Source organism: Pleurodeles waltl, chromosome 5 (assembly GCF_031143425.1).
Source record: "Pleurodeles waltl isolate 20211129_DDA chromosome 5, aPleWal1.hap1.20221129, whole genome shotgun sequence".
In the NCBI taxonomy this organism is placed as follows: Eukaryota; Metazoa; Chordata; class Amphibia; order Caudata; family Salamandridae; genus Pleurodeles; species Pleurodeles waltl.
In genome coordinates, this window is record NC_090444.1 from 847,565,107 (window position 1) to 847,583,980 (window position 18,874).

At 45.7% G+C, this 18,874-nt stretch overlaps 1 protein-coding gene across 3 annotated transcripts in view; it reads left to right on the forward strand.

Annotated features, from left to right (window-relative positions):
- The window catches only part of LOC138296086 (FERM domain-containing protein 6-like), a 1,138,137-nt gene that overhangs the window by 888,103 nt on the left and 231,160 nt on the right, over positions 1-18,874 (forward strand). For all 3 annotated transcript variants that reach the window (XM_069234915.1, XM_069234916.1, XM_069234917.1), the window contains exon 10: positions 14,403-14,738. In XM_069234915.1, coding sequence (XP_069091016.1) covers positions 14,403-14,738 — 336 coding nt within the window. The remainder of the gene's footprint in view (positions 1-14,402; positions 14,739-18,874) is intronic.

Sequence of the window (18,874 nt, forward strand, 5' to 3'; positions counted from 1 at the left end):
GAGGGAGGGAGGAAAAGGAGAGTGACACACATACGCACAACACAAAGCATACACACACACACACAACCAGCTGCACAGTACAACGACAGTTACAGGAGCAAGGAATGCAAGGACACATACATTTAGTACAACCACTGTAATTTGCTCACCACTGCCACCATAATGAATAAATAAATAACTATATACACATCAATGTACAGATTGGGCCAATGGCCTGTCCAAAGTACTAAAGGGACACATGGCTACAGGGCATCGTCCAAGCCCCAGCTTGACTCCTGACTGACATCATCCAGACTACACTGTTCAGGGGCATCATGTTGGAAGTGGGCAGGCACCTCAGGGGGAAGGGCGTGCATCTCACCTGGAGTGGATATCATGCCAACTGGTTCTGGAGAGGGCTCCTAGCCCACTGGCTTTGGAGGGGGCTCTTTGCCCACTGGTTCTGGAAGGGGCTCCTTGCCCACTGGTTCTGGAGGGGCTCCTTGCCTCCTGTCTCTGCAGGGGAGTGTTGGGGGGGGGCTACATGGCCTTTGGTGGTGGAGGGGGATCCTTGCCCTCGGTTGGTGGATGGGTATCCTTGCCCTCAGGTAGCGGATGGGGATCATTGGGTTCATTCCTGTGATGGGCCCCCTTTGCCTTGTCATGTGATTTGTGTCCTTGCCTCCAGGTTTAGGAGGTGCCTCCAGTGACCCCATCCTCTGTCTCTTAGGTACTGCTACCGTAGACTTCCCTTTCTGAGGCATAGGTGTGTCCTTGCTGGGAGGGGCTGCCAACCCACTCAAGGGCTCCTTAGTGACAGGAGCAGATATTTTGGGTGGGTGCAGTGGCAGACTGGTTGGCTGAGGAGCCTGGCTGGGTGGTTGGGACCTTGCACTTACGGGCAGGACGGAGGGGGGTAGGGGTAGGGAAGAGGTCAAGATGGGCAAGGAAAACCTTCGTCGGGACATTGGGATGGGATGTGGGAGGAGGGATTGGAGTGGAGGTAGATGGTGTGGTAGTAGGAGGAGTAGGTGTGCTGGACTTGGGTGCATGGATAGTGTGCATGTGTGAGGTGGATGGCTGTTTGGGGTCTGATTGCGAGTGTTTGTGTTTCTTTGGAGGGGGGCATACAGGGTGGGAGAGGACAAACAGGACGTGTGGATGGATGTTGTTGTGTCTGCAAGTGAGGTGGATGTGGTGGTGACTGTGCATGTGGTGTGTGGGATGCATGTCTGCGGGCAAGGGTGTACAGGTGGCAAGGTCTGGGACTGTTGATGCAGTGCATGCAGGTGTGAGTGCAGATGTGACTGTGAGGGAGGAGGAGAAGGAGGGGGAGACAGTGGAGGCAGTGGATGTTGTTGTGTGTGCATCTGTCTGTTGTTTGTGTGAGTGCTTGTGGCTTGAAGTTTGGTGCCTGTGTTTGTCTGTGCCACTCTTGTGTGATGTTTTGTGTGCATGCTTGTCTGTATGTGTGCATGGGATGGAGTTGAGGAGACTGGGACTGGGAAGTGCTAGTTGGAGGGGGGATGGTAGGCCCAGGGACACTGGCTGCCATCAGAGCCGACAGATCCTGAAACGATCTCTGTAGGGCCGCCAAGCCACTATGAATGCCCTCCAGGAAGGCATTGCATTGCTGCATCTGGGATGCCAGCCCCTGGATGGCATTCACAGTGGCTGACTGTCCTCAGAGATGGATCTCAGGAGGTCAATAGCCTCCTCACTGAGGGCAGCAGGGCTCACTGGGGCAGGGCCTGAGGTTCGTATGGCGGAAGAGTTGTCCATCCTCCTGGGGGGCAGGGCCTGAGGTGCCTAGGGCAAAAGAGATGCCCATCCTCTTGGGTGAGCGGGGAAGGGCAACTCGGTGGGGGCCTGGTGGGAGGGTGGTGCTGGTACCGGGGTGGAGGCTGGAATGGTTCCAGAGGTGTCCGCCACAACCAGGGTGTTCCCATCGACTGAAGTTTCATAGTCAGTGTTGTCACCTCCTGTCCCTGCTGTGGTACTCCCCTTGCCCTCCGTCCCATTCGTCCCCTCGAAGTCGGTGGATTCTGCCTCCTGGGTCCTGTGGGCTGCAGCTCCCGCCGGTACCCTTGCTGCTTCGCCAGATGATGCTAATTTACCTATGGACAGGATGACAGAAGAAAATGGGAGGGGGAGAAAGAAAGGGAGCACTGGGTCAATTACAGCAACAACACCACAGATGGCATACACATCACACGCAGGGACCAAGATTGAGCAGTATGCACCGCACTGGCATACCATTGTCTAGGTACCACAGCCGGATAAGAGCCAAACACTGCCATCTGCACCCCTCCTGGGACCTATGAAGACCTGTCTGACATGGAAAGCCACCCAACAATCCAGATTTTGCTATTCACCCAATAACCCAGAGCTGGACCACGCAGCAATGTATGAGCTGGCATAAAGGGGCATCCACTGACCCCACCACCAGAATCCCATGCCAGGCAACAAAGATGGTTGTCACACACTAGACCTTACCCCCTTGTGGATGCTGTGGTGCCCTCAAGCGCCCATCCAGCTCTGGATAGGCCACCGCCAGTATGCAGGCCATCAGGGGGGTCAGGATCCGATGGGCACCCCTTCCTCGTTGGGAGGCCATCCGCAGCTGAGCCTCCACGGTCTTCCAGGCCCGAGCGTCTGAGGTCCTCCCTCCGTTTCCTGCAGTGGGTGCTCCGCGGGCTATAAACCCCCAGGGTCCGCACTTCCTTGGCGATGGCACGCCACAGGCCCTTCTTCTGATGGGTACTGACCTACAGAGAAACACAAACAGAGGGACACCATGAATCCGAATATCCAGCCAGTCACACATGGCGTTCAGACATCATTTGCCCCTCAAATGGCACACACATCATGCAGAGCCCTGCATGTACACTACCACCAGCCATAACCCCACCCAAATGATACACTGCCCGCACACACACACATCTCAATGCAGCCTTGTCGCATGCAACATCCCCATGGTGTACTCACCTGTTGGTCTCGAGACCCATACAGCTGTCCATACAGGGGTAGGACCCCACCTACCAGGTGCTCTAACTCCTCTGAAGTGAAGGCACGGGCCATGGCAAGTTCTAGACACAGGTCACAGCAGCACCCGCAGTGGCGGTGTTGTCTTTTGGAAAGTCAGGAATCAAGTGAGGTTATAGTCAGAAAATGGCAGTCACGTCCACGGAAGTGTACCGGCGGTGATCTTCATTGGATACTGGACGCCATAGAGCCCCATGTTAGCTAATGAGGAATTGCCGGGCAGTGCAGACTTCCTTCAGCCATGACGCCTAACGCCGGTGGAGTGAGATCACTTCCACCTGTCCCTACACACAGGACAGGCGGTTGTCATGTTATAGTGCTGGTACACAATTTAGAATAAAAACTGGGTCATTGGAGTTGATTGTACATACATAGCCATATTCAGTGTTCAGTTACATTAATGCTCTATGTACACTGAAGTGGTGGATCTATTTATCATGTTGTCGCTCCCTTCTCACTCTTCTGTCCCTTAGGTACCGAGCACTGCGGAGGAATAGGAGGAGGAAGCGAGTCCTACTGTACAGACCCCTTGTGGACTTGGCTACACTGGAGGACAGGCACATTATACTTACCTATAGTCTGGACAAGGCCACAATCACAGAGCTGTGTGCTCAATTGGAGCCTGATCTGATATCTGCTATCTGCCATCACTGGGTCCCCTCTTGTGCAGGTCCTGTCAGTGCTCCATTTCCTGGCTACAGGCTCTTTCCAAGTGACAGTGGGCTTGGCTGCAGGACTTTCACAGCCAATGTTCTGAATAGTGCTGGCAAGGGTTTTGGCAGCCTTGCTCAAACACATGTGCAGCTACATTGCTTTCCCCCAAGTAGAAGATTTGGCCACAGTGAGTGCTGGATTCTATGCACTGGGACATATACCACATGTGATTGGGCCAATTGATGGGACTTACATTGCATTAGTCCCCCTCCCCCAGGCCAATAAAAAGGTGTTCAGGAATCAGAAGAGTTTCCGCTCACTCAATGCCTTCGTCCTGAGGAATAGCAGCGTCACACAAGTGATGGCACAACTACAGAGAAATAGAGTGTGGTAATAGGTGAGCCTGAGTCCCCACACAATGTATGTGAGTGTATGCCTTCAGGATTCATCCCCCATGCCATTGTGCAAGGCTAATGTTTGTCCCTCACTTCTTGCAGGTGGCTCTGGCTACCCACACCTGTTCTGGCTTTTGACCCCTGTGAGGAATCCGAGGACAGGGGCTGAGAATAGGTATAATGATGCTCATGGGCGTACCAGGAGGATTATTGAAAGGACCTTCAGTCTCCTTAAGGCCAGGTTCAGGTGCCTCCATCTGACAGGTTGATCCCTCTGCCACTCCCCTGAGAAGGTCTGCCAGATAGTTTTTTATGCTGCATCTTCCACAACCTGCCATCAGACGACCTGTTCCCTATCTGCAGGAGGAGGAGGGTGAAAATGTTCCAGTGGCAGCAGTGGACCCTGAGGACAGTGATGATGAGGAGTAAGAGGATGAGGATGTGGACAACAGGACATCAGTTATACGGCAGTACTTCCAATGACACACAGGTAAGACAGTAGAACTGACCATTCCTCAAATAATTAATTTTTCTGTGTGACTGCAGCATGATGGCAGTCACTTCCTTAGCGGCCCAATTGACTGTCACCTATGCCTTCCCATTTTGCAGATGTTGGTGTGGTTACACCTGTGTACCGATGTGATGACTACAAACTGCTACAGGCCATTTGTTGGATGTAATCACAAAGTTCTGGACAATTGCACAGGTTGATACAGTTCAATACATTGCACATTTCTGTCAGATAAAGCACTATTACTCCAGTTGTGTTCAAGGGTGTTTATTGAAGTGACAATTATGAAGGAATAGTGCAATGGAATGGGGTGATGGTAGAGGAAAGTCCAGTGTGGTGGTCCAGTCTGTTTCACAGTACCAGTGTCCAAGGGGCCAAAAGAAGGGGAGCAATGGCAGTCCAATGTGGACAAGGTAACACAGTAGAACACAAGGGGGACATTCAGGAGGGTCTCGTTTCCTGGCAGTGGTCTTGGCAAGTGTCTCTGGTGTCTGTCTGGGTCAAAGGGAACGTTTGCAGGGTTGTTCACCTTCTGCAGGGGAGGGGTGCTGGTGGCCTGTGGGTCCTGTGGCAGGGCTTCATGTCCACTAGCTGCAGCAGATGTGGAGGGCTGGTCAGTTGGCTGGCTAGTAGAAGGGGCCTGCTGGTGTGCTGTATACTCATTCATGGTCTTGCCCATATCACCCAGCACCCCTGCTGTGGAGACCATGGTGGTGTTCAGGGCCTGCAATTTTTTCTTGATGTCCTTGTGGTGTTCCTCCTGCAGCCGCGGGTTCTCCTGCATGATGTCTATCACCTGAACCATCTTGTCCTGGGATTGTTGGTAAGCCCCCAGGACATTAGTGAGGGCCTCCTGGACAGTCAATTCCCTGGGACTATCCTCCCCCTGGTGCACAGCTGTCCTCCGGGTGTCCCTGGCCCCCTGTGCCTGTGTCCCCTGAATGGTGTGCCCACTACCACTGACCCCAGGACCCTGATTGTCTTGTCTGTGAGGCGTGGACTGGGGTCCTTGTACAGGTGGGCACACTGCTGATTGACGTGTCCTGAGGACAGAGGTCTGGGGACGCTGGGTTGCTGCTGTGGTGTTGGATACTGAGGGGGAGGGTCTGTGGTGGACTTGGTGTGGGCTAGGGTATCCAACTGACCAATGGTCCCTGACTGGCCAGTGGGTTCAACCAGATCCAGACCTCCAGAGTTGCTGTACTCACTGGGGGCATCTTCTGGTGGGGGACTGGGTAGCCATGGCACCTCCTCGCTGCTGAGATTGGCTGGGGCACCATTGGGGATGTAAGTGGTGTAGTATGCTATATGTCTGTGACATATTCTGCATCTCTAGCTTCCCCTATATTGTTGCTGTTGCCCTGTCACCTTTGTTTGTGTATGGTGATGTATTGTGGGATTGTTAGTACTCTATGCTGTGCATGCATTGGTGGTGTGTCTACCTGCAGGGCTGGGAGGGATGTGCATGTAGTGGGTATGGCATGCAGGGCTTGGCATTTAGGAAACCTAATTGTGGTTGTGAACTGTGTGGGATAGAGTGGATTGATGGGTTTCAGGGTGAAGGGTGGTGGTGGCATGCAGGTATGGTGATGGATAGGTAGTAAATATTGACTCAACAGTGTGCAGTCCTCTGGCAACTCCAGCGAGTCCCTGAGGATGCAGGATTGCCAAGACTTGCTCCTCCCATGCTGTAAGCTAGGGGGGAGGAGGTGGTGGTCCACCGCCAGTCATTTGTTTAGCGAGCTGGTGCCTTGCTGCTATGGAACATACCTTCCCCCATAGGTCGTTCCACCTCTTCCTGATGTCGTCCCTTGTTTGTGGATGCTGTCCCTCGACGTTCACCCGGTCCAAGATTCTCCCCCATAGTTCCATCTTCCTGGCAATGGAGATCTGCTGTACCTGTGCTCCAAACAGCTGTGGCTCTACCCTGACTATTTCCTCAACCATGACCCGCAACTCCTCATCAGTGAAATGACATTGCCTTTGTGGGGACATGGGTGTTGTGTGGTGTGTGGTGTGCAGAGGATGTTGAGTAATGTGGTAGGGTGTGGGGTATGTGATGGATGAGTGGGTGGTTGTGGTGTGTGTATGTAGTTGTCTCTGTGATTTGCGTGCCTAGCTATTGCAGTTTTTTCGTGTTGGCAAAGGGTTGTGGGTGATATTGGTGTGTGTTTTATGGTGCTGTTGGTGATTGGGAGTGGTGTGTGTATTAGTGTCAGGTGTGTGTTTTGGTATTGGCCAGAGTTGTGTTGTTTAGTATACAGTGGACATTTTTACTGTGCCGGTGTGTACCGCCCATGGTTTACCGCCCTGGAATGTCTGCTGTGGTGATTCGTGGGTCATAATGTGGAGGGCGATGTTTTGTTGGCACAACGGTATGGGTGTTTGTACCGACAGTTTAACACTGACCTTTGGTCTGGCGGATTTGTGTTTGTGGCAGTATTCTGTCAGTTTGGTGTGTGTGTGTCATAATATGGGGAACAGATGTTCGCCTCCGCGGGGTATGTTGGCGACCGTGACTGCGGCGGTAAGTAGGATTTAGCGCAAATATCATAATGAGGGCCAAAATAATATGGTTCCTCCATTCAGTATCTGGTGTACTACTGCCAGCGTTCCACCTGATGTTCGGCTATCTCAGCAGGAGAGCGGGACACACTGTTCCCGCAGAGCTTGGAGGTATATGAGAGTGGTGGCAGGCCGGCTCACTATCAATTTAAACTTGCCTTTAGGCATCAGGCCTGCAGATGTTTTTCCCTATGGTACTTTTCCTCTCCCTTTGGGGTTGCTATCAGGAGACTTCATTGGTGCCTCCATAATTCCAGTTCTTTCTCTCTCCCACAAACATTTACTAGGATTCCTGAGGAACCAAATTTTACCCAATTCATGATGGCAGTCACAGCATTGAAGTTTACACTTTTTTCCCACTCCAATATGGATTCCTAATTTGTTTCCTGAGCATATAAAAGGAAGTAAATTGGTTCTTGCATTGCAATGCTTTGTGCTTCTCTGTCATCTTGTTACAGTGCTCCTAATAAAATGGCAGTTCTTCCTGAAGTTTTGCCACTTCTCATCATAGCCTTCTTCCTTTTAGGTTATCCTGCTTCTCCAATCCTGTCCTGGTTCGGATGTAGTTTTTCTTCTGCAGCAGTGTCTTTGGCCTTGAGTCCTGGTCATCATTGGTCAGTGTTCCAGTTCAGGATGTTCTCTCAGAGATCTTTTGCCTTCAGGCTTTTCCCTTCGTCTGGAGCCTTTTTTGAGAGGCATCTACTGCTTGTGCAGTACCAAGTGTCAGCAGCAAGGTGGCTACTTGAAAGGGTTGCCCATATCTCTGGCAGAATATGTTGGTGAAAGCCTAGGCCTTTGGACCAAGCTGCAGCAAAAGACTCTCCAGGGGGGCATCAGCTTCATGACAGTTTGTGACACCCAAAAAACAATCCTAGTACCAAAGACGTGGATCCATTTGAGGCAGCCCAGAGGGATCAAGTCCAGTCCATAGTTCAGGAAGTCCTAGTGGTCAGTCTCAGGCTTTAGTTCAAACAGTCTGGCAGTAGACACAGGAGCTACAGGAACTGCAAGATGAAATATTTGCCTTACATCAAGCCCTCAGTTCCACAGCCTCTGACATTGCAACAGTTTCTTCAGCTATTCATTGTTTCTCTGCAGACCCAGAAGTCCCTAGATTCATTGACCCTTCTCTTTGCCTATCATCCATCTTGGTTTTCACAAGATCTAGCATATGAGTATATTTAATTAGAGCCTTTTGGGACTAAGTTTAGCTTGGTGACCTCTATTGTAACAGCAGAACATACTAGTTTGTCTAATTATACAATGTTTCTGACCACTTTCAAAAGAATGTTCCAAAGATCATACCTGAAGATCTCAACTTACGAGGCTGTCTGCAAAATTCTGAAACTTTGACAAGATGTTTTGTCTTACATTCTCCAGTTCCAAAAGCCGGAAAGAAGAAATTAATGATGAGTTTGTTCACTCTGTCTGGTTGGGATCTTTTCTAGCTCTTATGGATTAAGTCTTGCAGATTAAGTATCACTTGAAGAAACACAGTTCAGAAAGGCAACGAGTCCAGCCTTCTCCATCAACTGTAGGACTCCAATTTCTTGCTGAGAAAACTGAAACTTCTCCTGAAGAGCCAACCACTTCTTCTAATGAGGCACCAATACAGATAGGGTTGACTTGTGGCTCCCTTTCCGACTTTAAAAGAGGACATCATCGTTAGAATGGCTTATGTGTGTAACGTGGATCTCTGGAATATTTGATCAGCACTTCCCCAGGCAACCTCAGAAGCCTTCGAAAAACTCCATGTTAAATCCTTTTATGAAATGAAAAGGGACTGAAGCACTTCAAGTCCCTTTTGTTGGAGTGTCTGAAGATTTTCATGTACCACTCCTTCGTTTGTGAGTTTTAGTGGGATTCCCAGATAGAAGGAAAGAGAGAATTTTGGCACTGCTTGATTGTGGAACCAGGGACTTGTACTTAGATGAGAACTGGACAAGAGAGAAAAAATATTCCAGCAATACCTAGAGAATCTCCTGAGCAAGTCCAGACAGTGAATGGTACTCCCTTGACCTCTATTCCTCTTAAGGAGATGACTGTGACTTTCCGGTTTGCTTTTGGTAAACTCTAAGAGACTGTATCCTTTCACCTCATGCTTCTTCCAATCACACTGCCATTTTAGGAATGCTTGGCATGTCATAGTCCTTTTATCAACTGGGAGACTAAAATTATTTCCTATCCTATCAGTTGTGCCACAAGCATTGTTACTTTTTGGTTGACTGTTAAATTCAAGGGAAATAGCTTTAGACCAAGTTTCAAATTCCAATATGATAAACCCAATTCAAAGTATACCTGGTCAGCACCAATAGTATAAGGATCTGTCCAAAAAGCTCAAAGAATTGACGCTGTCTCCCCATCTGGAGTTTGACTGTGCCATTCCTATTGGATCTGGAGCAAGTATTCTCTTTGGAAGAGTTTATTCCCTTTCTGAGTCTGAAAAAGAAGTCTTAAAATAATACTTGCAATTAAATTTACAGAATAGACTAATAACTTGATTGACCTCACCAACCAGTGCTTCTGTGTTCTTTGTTCCAAATAAATCTAATGAGTTGAGACCCTACCCTGCATTTACTTTGTAGGGCTAAACAAGGTCACAATAAAAGACAGCTACCCCTTTTGATTAAAGATATTTTAGAGTTCATTAGAGGCACTAAAATGTCTACCATGTTAGACCTTTGTGAACCACTTCATCATCTCTGAATACAACCCAAGAATGAATGGAAAACAGTTTTTAGAATACTGCTAGGTCACTTTGAATATTGAGTTATGTATTTTGGTTTAAGTAATGCTCTAGCAGTTTTCCAACATTCCATGGAACCCATTTTTGTTGACATGCTTAGTCAATTTGTTATGATATATCTAAATGATATCTTGGTTTATTACAATGATCCTTGTTACATCATCAGCATGTCTGTCAAGTGTTGATCAGACTCCTTCAGAATCAACTGTATTGCAAACCTAAAAATTGTGAGTTTGATCAATCATAAGTTGAAAATCTGTGTTTCAGGTTGAACAACACTGGCAATCTCAATGGACCCATTAAAGTATCTGCCATCCTGGATGGTCCAGCCCCTTCTAAGAATAAGGAAGCACAGTTTTTCTTGGGTTTGCAATTTGTATCAGCAGTTGGTGGATACCTTTGCTCAATTAACTAGTAACATCACCCTCTTACTTAAGAAGGATAGGCTTAGCCATGTTTTTTGATGAGATTCCATGGCCGATAAAGCTTTCAGAGCACTAAAATAAGCTTTTACTCAAGTCCCAGTCTTATGCGATCCAGATCCAACTAAGAAATGTATTGTTGAAATGATGCCTCTGACCAGGCTGTTGGTGCTGTACTCTTACAGCTTCAAGAAGATAATGGGCAAGAACACTCAACTGGTTACCTCTCTCATATTCTGTTTGATGCCAACAGGAATAATTCTGTCTTAGAGAGCAAACTTGAAATAAAAATGACTTGCTTTGAATGGAGAAATTTTTTGTTGGGAGCCTGTGAACGCTTCAGTATTCACACTTATTAGCACAACTTATAGTGTCAGGAATATGCGGTGCTGCAATAGTTGCCAAGCTTGTTGGGCCTATTTTTTCAATCTGTATGACTCCTTTATTACTTGCATTCCTGGCACAAAAAAGCCTTGGCTGATGCCCTCTCACATACATATCCAAAATCTTCTCCAGCATTTGGTCAAAATATCCTTTCTCCATAAAAGATCGTTGGGGTGACACAATTGTTTCGTGAAAGAGTACAAGCCAGCTCATCTAAAGTCACAAGAAAGGACTCGGAAGCCTTACGAGGGCAAACTACAAACAAGGGAATCTTGTATTCAAAGGAAATGCCTTATTCATTCCATCCCAAAAATTAAGGTTGGGAGTTTTCAAAATGTGCCACGATTCTCCTATTGCTGGTCAACGAGGAATTAAATATACACTGAAGCTCTTTTTCATTCATTTTGGTGGCTCTCTGTTCAAAGTGACACTCACATTTATGTTAAATCATACCCCGTCTGTGACCAGTGGAAGGCTTCTCACTCTGAATCTTCTGGACTTCTGCACCCCTTAGCAGAACTTTCAGAACCATGACATACTATTTCCACTGATTTCATTACACCCTTGTCTCCATAAGAAAGTAATCAGGTTAACATGGTGGCCGCCGATTCCTTTTCCAAGATGGCACATTTCACGGCTCTTAAAAAATTACCTTTTGCTATAACCATAGGACATTTTGTTTTACTAGTAATGTTTCATTTACATGGGCAACCTCAAGGTATTATTTCAGATCAGGGACCTAAGTATGTCTCCTGTTTTTGTTTCCTGTTTTTGGAAGTCTCTCCATATTGATGTGGCTTTGCCCTCCATAGTTCATCCTCAGACCAATGTTCAAACTGAATGACTTAACAAGGGATTGGAAAAATATATTCGAAGTTTTTGGAATTCCACTCAAGGTTAATGGTCTGTCTTTGGCCCTGGTTGAGTTATCCTATACGAACTCTGTTCATAGTGCCAATCAGTCTTCACAATTTGTCTGTCTTTTTATTCTTTAACCTCAGATCTTTCCTTCAGTTTTTTAAGGTCTAGTTATGTTTCCTACAACTGCCAGCTTTGTTTGAGAGTTGCAAACCTTTTGACATAAGATTCTGTTCATTCAGATGTCTCAAAAGAAATTTAAGTTCTATGGCAATAGAAATTGTAAATATTTTCCTGATGATAACATTGGGTATACGATTTGGTTATCCACTAAGTTTTTGCTTCTCATCTTTCCCTCAACAAATTAAAATCTTGGTATTATGGGCCATTTTATTTCATCCAAATTGTGAATCAAGTTGTCTTTAAGCTTCAATTGACATTGAGGTGGAAGATTTATCCAGAGTTTCAATCCTCCAATTGAAACCTTACCATGTCGATGCCTTCTGATAACTTTTTTCTATGCCTCCCCCAACTTGGTGAATAACGAACCATGATTTGAAGTTCAAGAGATTTGTGATTCACACTTCTGTAGGAAGAAATTACAAATCCTAAATCACTGGAATGAATATCTATGCACGTTCATGAAAGTTCACACCCCAGTTCTGGCGTAAAGTTTTTTTAGGCAATTTCCAGAATAACCTGGACCTTCGAAAGGGGGACATATGGTTGCACTGTCGCCAGTGTCCCACCGAAGGTCAACACCAAAGGCTAACTTGTGCAGACAGGATGCTAAAGTGGGAAGTCAGTGAGATTGCAGGCGAGGTGCCACGCTCTCAATCTAAACTTACCTTTAGACAGCCTGCCCATGAATGGTGTTCCCTACAATATGTTTCCTCTCCCTGGAGGGTCTCTATCAGAAGATGCCATCAGCAGCCTCCATTCTTCCAGTTCTTTCTGTCTTCCAGAAACCCCTGTGAGGATTCCTGTGGAATAATATTTTACTGGAATAAAATTTTACCCAAGTCATGATGGCCATTACAGCATTGACGTCTATAACCTTTTCCAAATCCAATATGGGCTCTTAGGTACTTTCTGTTCCTTTAGCCCACACAAGTAGTGTGCATTGTGCAGACCTGTCATCCTATCCCAGCAATCCTGACTGAAGCGCAGTGCTCTACTTGGGTTCTGCAAGATTTCATCCTATCCTTCTTTCTTCTGGGTTGGCCTGCTCCTCTATTTCTCTCCTAGTCCATCCCTGGAATTCTTCTGAAAGGTTCTCTTTTTCTCCAGCATTGTCTTCGACCTCGAGTCTTGGTCAGCATTGGTCAGCGATCCAGTTCAGAACTTTTGTATCCTCTTATAGGTCCTGGCGGTCATAATCTGCCAGGGCAGCGCTGCAAGCAATGCTGACCTGGGGATTTTCGACTCCCCTTACCGCCAGCCTGTCCATAGCGGCAGACACCGCCATGGAAAGGCTGGCGATAAGGGGACTCGGAGTGCCCCTGGGGGCCCCTGCATAGCCTCATCACACATTTCACTGTCCGAATTTCGGGCAGTGAAATGCGCAACGGGTGCTACTGCACCCGCTGCACATCAGCATTGCCGCTGGCTCAATTACGAGCCAGCAGCAATATTGATGTGACTTTTATGCTGGGCCAGCGGACGGTAACACTGTTGTAATGAGGGCCTATGTCTTTTAAACTAACCCTTGATTCCTAAATGGCATGGTAGATCCTTTGGCCTTCAAGGGCCATTATTTTTAACATTGTATGGTGCATTCCTGTCCTCCCCCAGCTCTGGTACACATTTGGCTAACTAGTGCCAGCGCAGGCACCCTTGCACCATGGGTGACTGCGCTGTATGACTTTGACGCTTTCCTAGGTCTACCAGTAATGGTAAATCAGGGAATGCACCAAATTACATGGGTGGATGCAAGGGAACACTCACACTACATCCCTGTAAAACACCTGGGGGCAGTGTGACGCAAGGCAACGATTTGTCCTGCTTTGCATTACTACATATTTAATAAACCACCGAGGGCCAAGGTGGCCTTGCATTGCTTGGTAAATATGATTCAAGGTTTTGCATTGCCCTTGCACCCCCTTGAAGCAAGGGTGATGCAAAACCTTGATAAATGTGCCTCTCAGTTTCAAAACTACGTAACGTTTCTTGTAGGAGTTTTATACAACGGCTTAGGCTGACAGTGATCAAAATGTGTTCTTATAATGCTGTTTTAGTAGGACAAATGTGTGATAAATTCCAAGTAACTACCAAGGGTTTTGACAATTTCTGTATTGCACCTGCCTTTGTCTTTCTTACCTTTCCTAGTTTTTTAGTAAACCAGTTAGTAGGGGGTTAAATTAGAAAACCCCCTCCTGACATTTTGAGGAATCTCGATATATAATTAATTTTGATGATCTTCAAGATTCTGCATTTAATGGTTTCCATATCAGCTTTTTTTTTTTTTTTTTAAATACCAACTCCTGTAACCAGTATGTATCACCATATGCCAAATTGGACTCTTTTAGGTAGAGGTGATAGATATGTGGTGAAACTTTCCCTTCGTGCTATCTGTTGCAATAATCTTTTAGCAATTAAATTAGAGTAATTGCACATATTAATCTCATGAGTTAGAGGGCCTGTATAAAGAACAAAAGCTCTTTACTTTCTAGGGCCCTCTTGTCATATTCAAAGGACTTTGCAATCTATTACAAAAAAAAGAGAATATTCATGCAGAAAGTGAAAGATACCAAGTGAACCTGAAAAGTATGCTATTTATAGACAATTTGGCCAGTAGTGTTATAACCACATTGATTTTACTGCCTATTACTTTATTCCACCAGAAAGAAAATGCTACATGGAGTCATATGTCAGTGACCCCTTGGAGATGGACACTGAACTGTTGGATGGACGCTGTCGTGAAAGTGGAAACAGCAGGGGTAGTACAAGGAACAAACGTATGTCCTGCCAGTCAACTGTCAGTCATGGAAGCTCTCATACTTCAGGCATGGAGCCAGAATCAAGACACAGGATGTCAGCGGAAATGTCTGTGGATGAGCCCTTTAGAAATGAGCCCACGCATCGTACAGATAAATCCTATAGCTCATCCATCTGTCATGGAAGCTCGGACATTGTAAGCTTCAGCAAACAACAAGCTGATCGTGACTCCCTCGATAATGGTAAGGGTGTAAACCGGTTGTATATGATCCGGTCAGGGGATGGAAAGTAATACTCGGGTCCCAAAATCAATGTATATGTTGTGCTACTGTGGGAAGTCTCCACAATAGTTACTGCAGATAGAATTTAGTTAGAATCATTCGCATATTCCCTTACACTCTTCCTTGCAAACATATCCTTTACCAACTCATACAAACTTTTTTTTCCGCCTTCTTGCATGACCAGCTAAATGCTCCTTGGATATTAATGTATCTGAAGTCATGAAACACATGAGAAATCTCACCTGTCGATCTTTGGAATGCCGTTTTTGCTTCTACTGCTTAAAAAACCCAAGGTGTTGTTACATTTTAGACCATAATACATGATATTCTGAAACGATTTTCTCACTCAAAAGATCCTTTTTAACTGCCTGCTACATCCAGTTATTCTTTTTTAATCACTTTCATCTTTTTTTGCAAGACACGTCCACAACCGATTTTTAAGTACACAATCTGGAAAAGCATTCCAACTCTTACATTCAAAACTTAAGGTGACAAGCCCGGAGTCACAACTGAGTCGAATGGAGTTTACAAATACACAGAGCTATACCGTAACGGAGATGGACACACAGGCGCCTCTCTGTTGCCCACACTAGTTCAACTGCCAATAATCAAAACACGACATTCTATAAGCCCCACATCATTACATTCGCATAAAGAATATACAGATCACGAGATTCCATACTCCTACCAACAAACACATACATCGTAGGTTTTACAAAACCTTATATTCATCACCCAAATGCCATCAATAGTGATACTAAGTGATGCTGTTTCCATAAAGGTCACATCATTTGCACATTGCTGCTATTAATACGCATTCGTGTAAAAGAATGTCAGTATTGAGTTTATTAGGTAAGGTAGTGTAAAAGCATTTTTAAGATTCACTTCTCTTTTTTAAACACTTTATTAATAATGTTGGTTCTGCATATGAACATAAGCATTTATTCAACACAGTAGAAACGATCAGATCCATCAAACAACAAGTAATAATACACAATAAGTAACTTTAGGTTATATGTTGCAAAAATTTGAGGCGTAAAGCAATCCCTGGATCACATCAGCACATACAGTGAAGTGGGTCATCCAGAGTGTCAGGTGGTAGCTGGGGATGTCGACAAGACATTAAGGCTGGTAGTGTGTACTAATTCTAGTGCTGTGATGGAGCGAATACCCCCGGCGCTGTTACATTTCATATGCATTTTAAATCCTAGCCATGTGAGGTCAAATTTGTGTTATCTTTCATGTCTAATTGCAGAGAGCTCCTCCATGGCAAATATATTCTACATTTTCCCCACCACATATACAACGTTGGGGAAATTAGCTGATTCCACACCAGAGCAAGGGACATCCTAGCTGTCACTAGTAAGTGTGATAAGAGTTTGCCCATGGAGGTGGTGAGAAGAAACACTCTGTTTTCACTGGAGTCTCTAAGGAGCACCACCAGTGGTTCAAATAGTAATCTAATGGCCATTATGTGTTTGATGTTTAATAAGATTTCCTTCCAGTGTGACTGGACCTGCACGCATGCCCACCACATATGAAAGAAAGTGCCCCTTCCCAACAATTGTTCCAGCTTAAATCTGTGTCTCTGTTCATTGCATTTAAGCAAATGGGGGATAGGTACCCATGGGTTAATAGTTTGTAAGCATTTTCTTTGTAGTGGACGCCAATCAATGACTTAGCAGCTCTTTACTATATTCTCCCCTAGGTGGCACCCGAGCTCATTTTTCCTAAGTCTCTTTCCCAAGTTTAAACATATTTATGTTTGGGTTTTATGTGCAAGTCTAAGAGGGTTCCTTGAAGTCATGTGATTACCTTTGCAACCTTGTTTGTTTGCGAATAAGGGGCCTAATTTGGGCCTCATTTATGAGGTATTGGAGCAGGGCAGTGCTGCAGGGATTCTTGATGCGCACCACCTTCATCAATGGAAAAGGGCAGGAATGTGCCATATCTCATAGCTACGACGCATGCCTGTCCTTTTACCCTACGCTGGCACACAGTGGGCTCCCATGCGCCAATGCAGACAACCTTGCACCATGGTGCAGGGGTGTCTGTGTTGCAGGGTGATTGTTTTTGTGCAGAAAGGGACACCTTCCTGCACATAAACAATCACAACTTCCTGCACAAAAACAATCACAAGAGGCGTTTTCCTCTTTCTTCGTGTGCTGCAGTATGCAGCACACATAGAAAAAGGAAAAAACATGGAGAAATAAAGGTATTTCTCCTCGTTGAGCCACTCTTACGCCTCCCCTGGGGAGGTGTAGGCTTTTGACGCATTCCCAGGTTTATGAAATCTCGTAAATATGAAAACGTGTCAAATGTCGCAGGTGTTACATGGAAACACCTAGCATAACGTCCATGGCACTCCTCCTTATCGCTGGGTGAGGCAACACAGTGACTTGTGCTGCGTTGCCTCGGTTCATATCTACAAAGCAATAAAAAGCTATGCAGGGTGGTTTTACGTGGCCTTGTTGATATGGCCCTCCAGTGTGCACGACTGGACTTGTAAATAAGCGTCTTAGACTTTTGATCTAACTTTACCTTTGTGAATACTGAAAAGTAGTAAAGTTAGGCCTTTGGTCTAAGTTAGAAAGTTAGACTTTTGGTCCAACTTTACCTTTGTGAATACTGGAAAGTGGCAATTTTAGACTTTTGGTCTAACTTTACCTTTATGAATTGGGCCCAGAGATGGGATGTTTCAATCCCTGCATCACCTCTGCCACCATGTCCTTAGCTGTTTCATCATCTGTTGGCTTCCGTGGGAAGGCAAGGGGGAATGGACTTTTAGACCCCAGAGGCTAAGAAGTCTGCAATTTTGTGGGCAGGTAAACCACCTTGATGGCAGCAGTAGAGTCTGTGAGGGTCTAGACTACAATAATCTCTCACAAAAAGAACTGCATCCACTACTTTAGGGATCTTCTTTGTACAAAAGACTTTGCATAAACAACTTGTATTCAGTCCCATCCTGACCTATTTAATGAGAGCCATTCCATATTTTCATGGCTACTTCCCAGATTCAATGCAAGTGTAGCTCCAGCACCTACTTTAGTTGGCACTTGGGGGCCATCCAGATATGTTCGTTACTCTGACAGGTAGAAGTGTTCTTAGTGCTTGTCTGTTGGCTCTGACCTGGTATGGGGAGTGAGGTGATCCATAACCCATCACGTCACTGTGATTGCACCCCTCCCAGGGCAAGCCAAGAGGGTGTTGTGAGCGTTTGGCAAGGTGTGGAGGTGGTTTGCTCCAATTCATTTAGTGTGCCCCAGATCATTTTAGCTAAGTGTATTTCTCCTTCTAGGTGAAGAACCTTGAGACATGGGATAATTGCCTAAGATGGGCCAACAAAAGTTGGACTTTACCCTCCCTAGTCTCAGTCCGGAATTTCACACTCTCTACTTCAGGGCTACTATTTTAGGAGTGCTTTATTAAAAAATAAAAACTGAATACATTTCAAATGTTCAGCTTCCCTGCCTTGAATGTTCCTCAGCTCATAATAATACATTCTTCAATATTGGCCATGAGCATCACAGTTGAAAATGTTCAATGGTGAAACTGTGCACAAAACAGATCATCATTCAAGATCACCTTTAGAAAAGTTTCACTTTACAAAAAGTATGTAAAAGACAGGGTTGGGTAACATTTGTTTGAATCTACATAGATGGAAACAAACTCAGTGTGTAACAATTCATCCAGTCCGACTCAAGATAATACCACAACAATTTCATTAAGTTCTTCATTTGACTGCAACTGATTCTGTCAATAATGGCCCTTTTTTCTTCAAAGATGAGATACCTGTAAAAACTAAAGTATCCTCTCTGTCTTTGTTAGTAGTAAGGAGGAATAGGACTAAGGGACTAACTCCCTAGCAAATGCTAAAGTTCCCAGCGAAAGTTGTTTATCAGTGTTTCAGCCTAAACTGCCCAAAATACAACATATTAGGAAAAAGGGCATCCATAAAGTGAGATTCCCTTCTACAGATCATGCCCGATCACATAATTCTTCCTCTGACTTTGTAGTCACAGATCTGAACTCTTTTTGCTGAACCTTTTGCACCTCTTGAGGTATCCATGGCATCCTGTTCTGCTCTATCGCCAGGA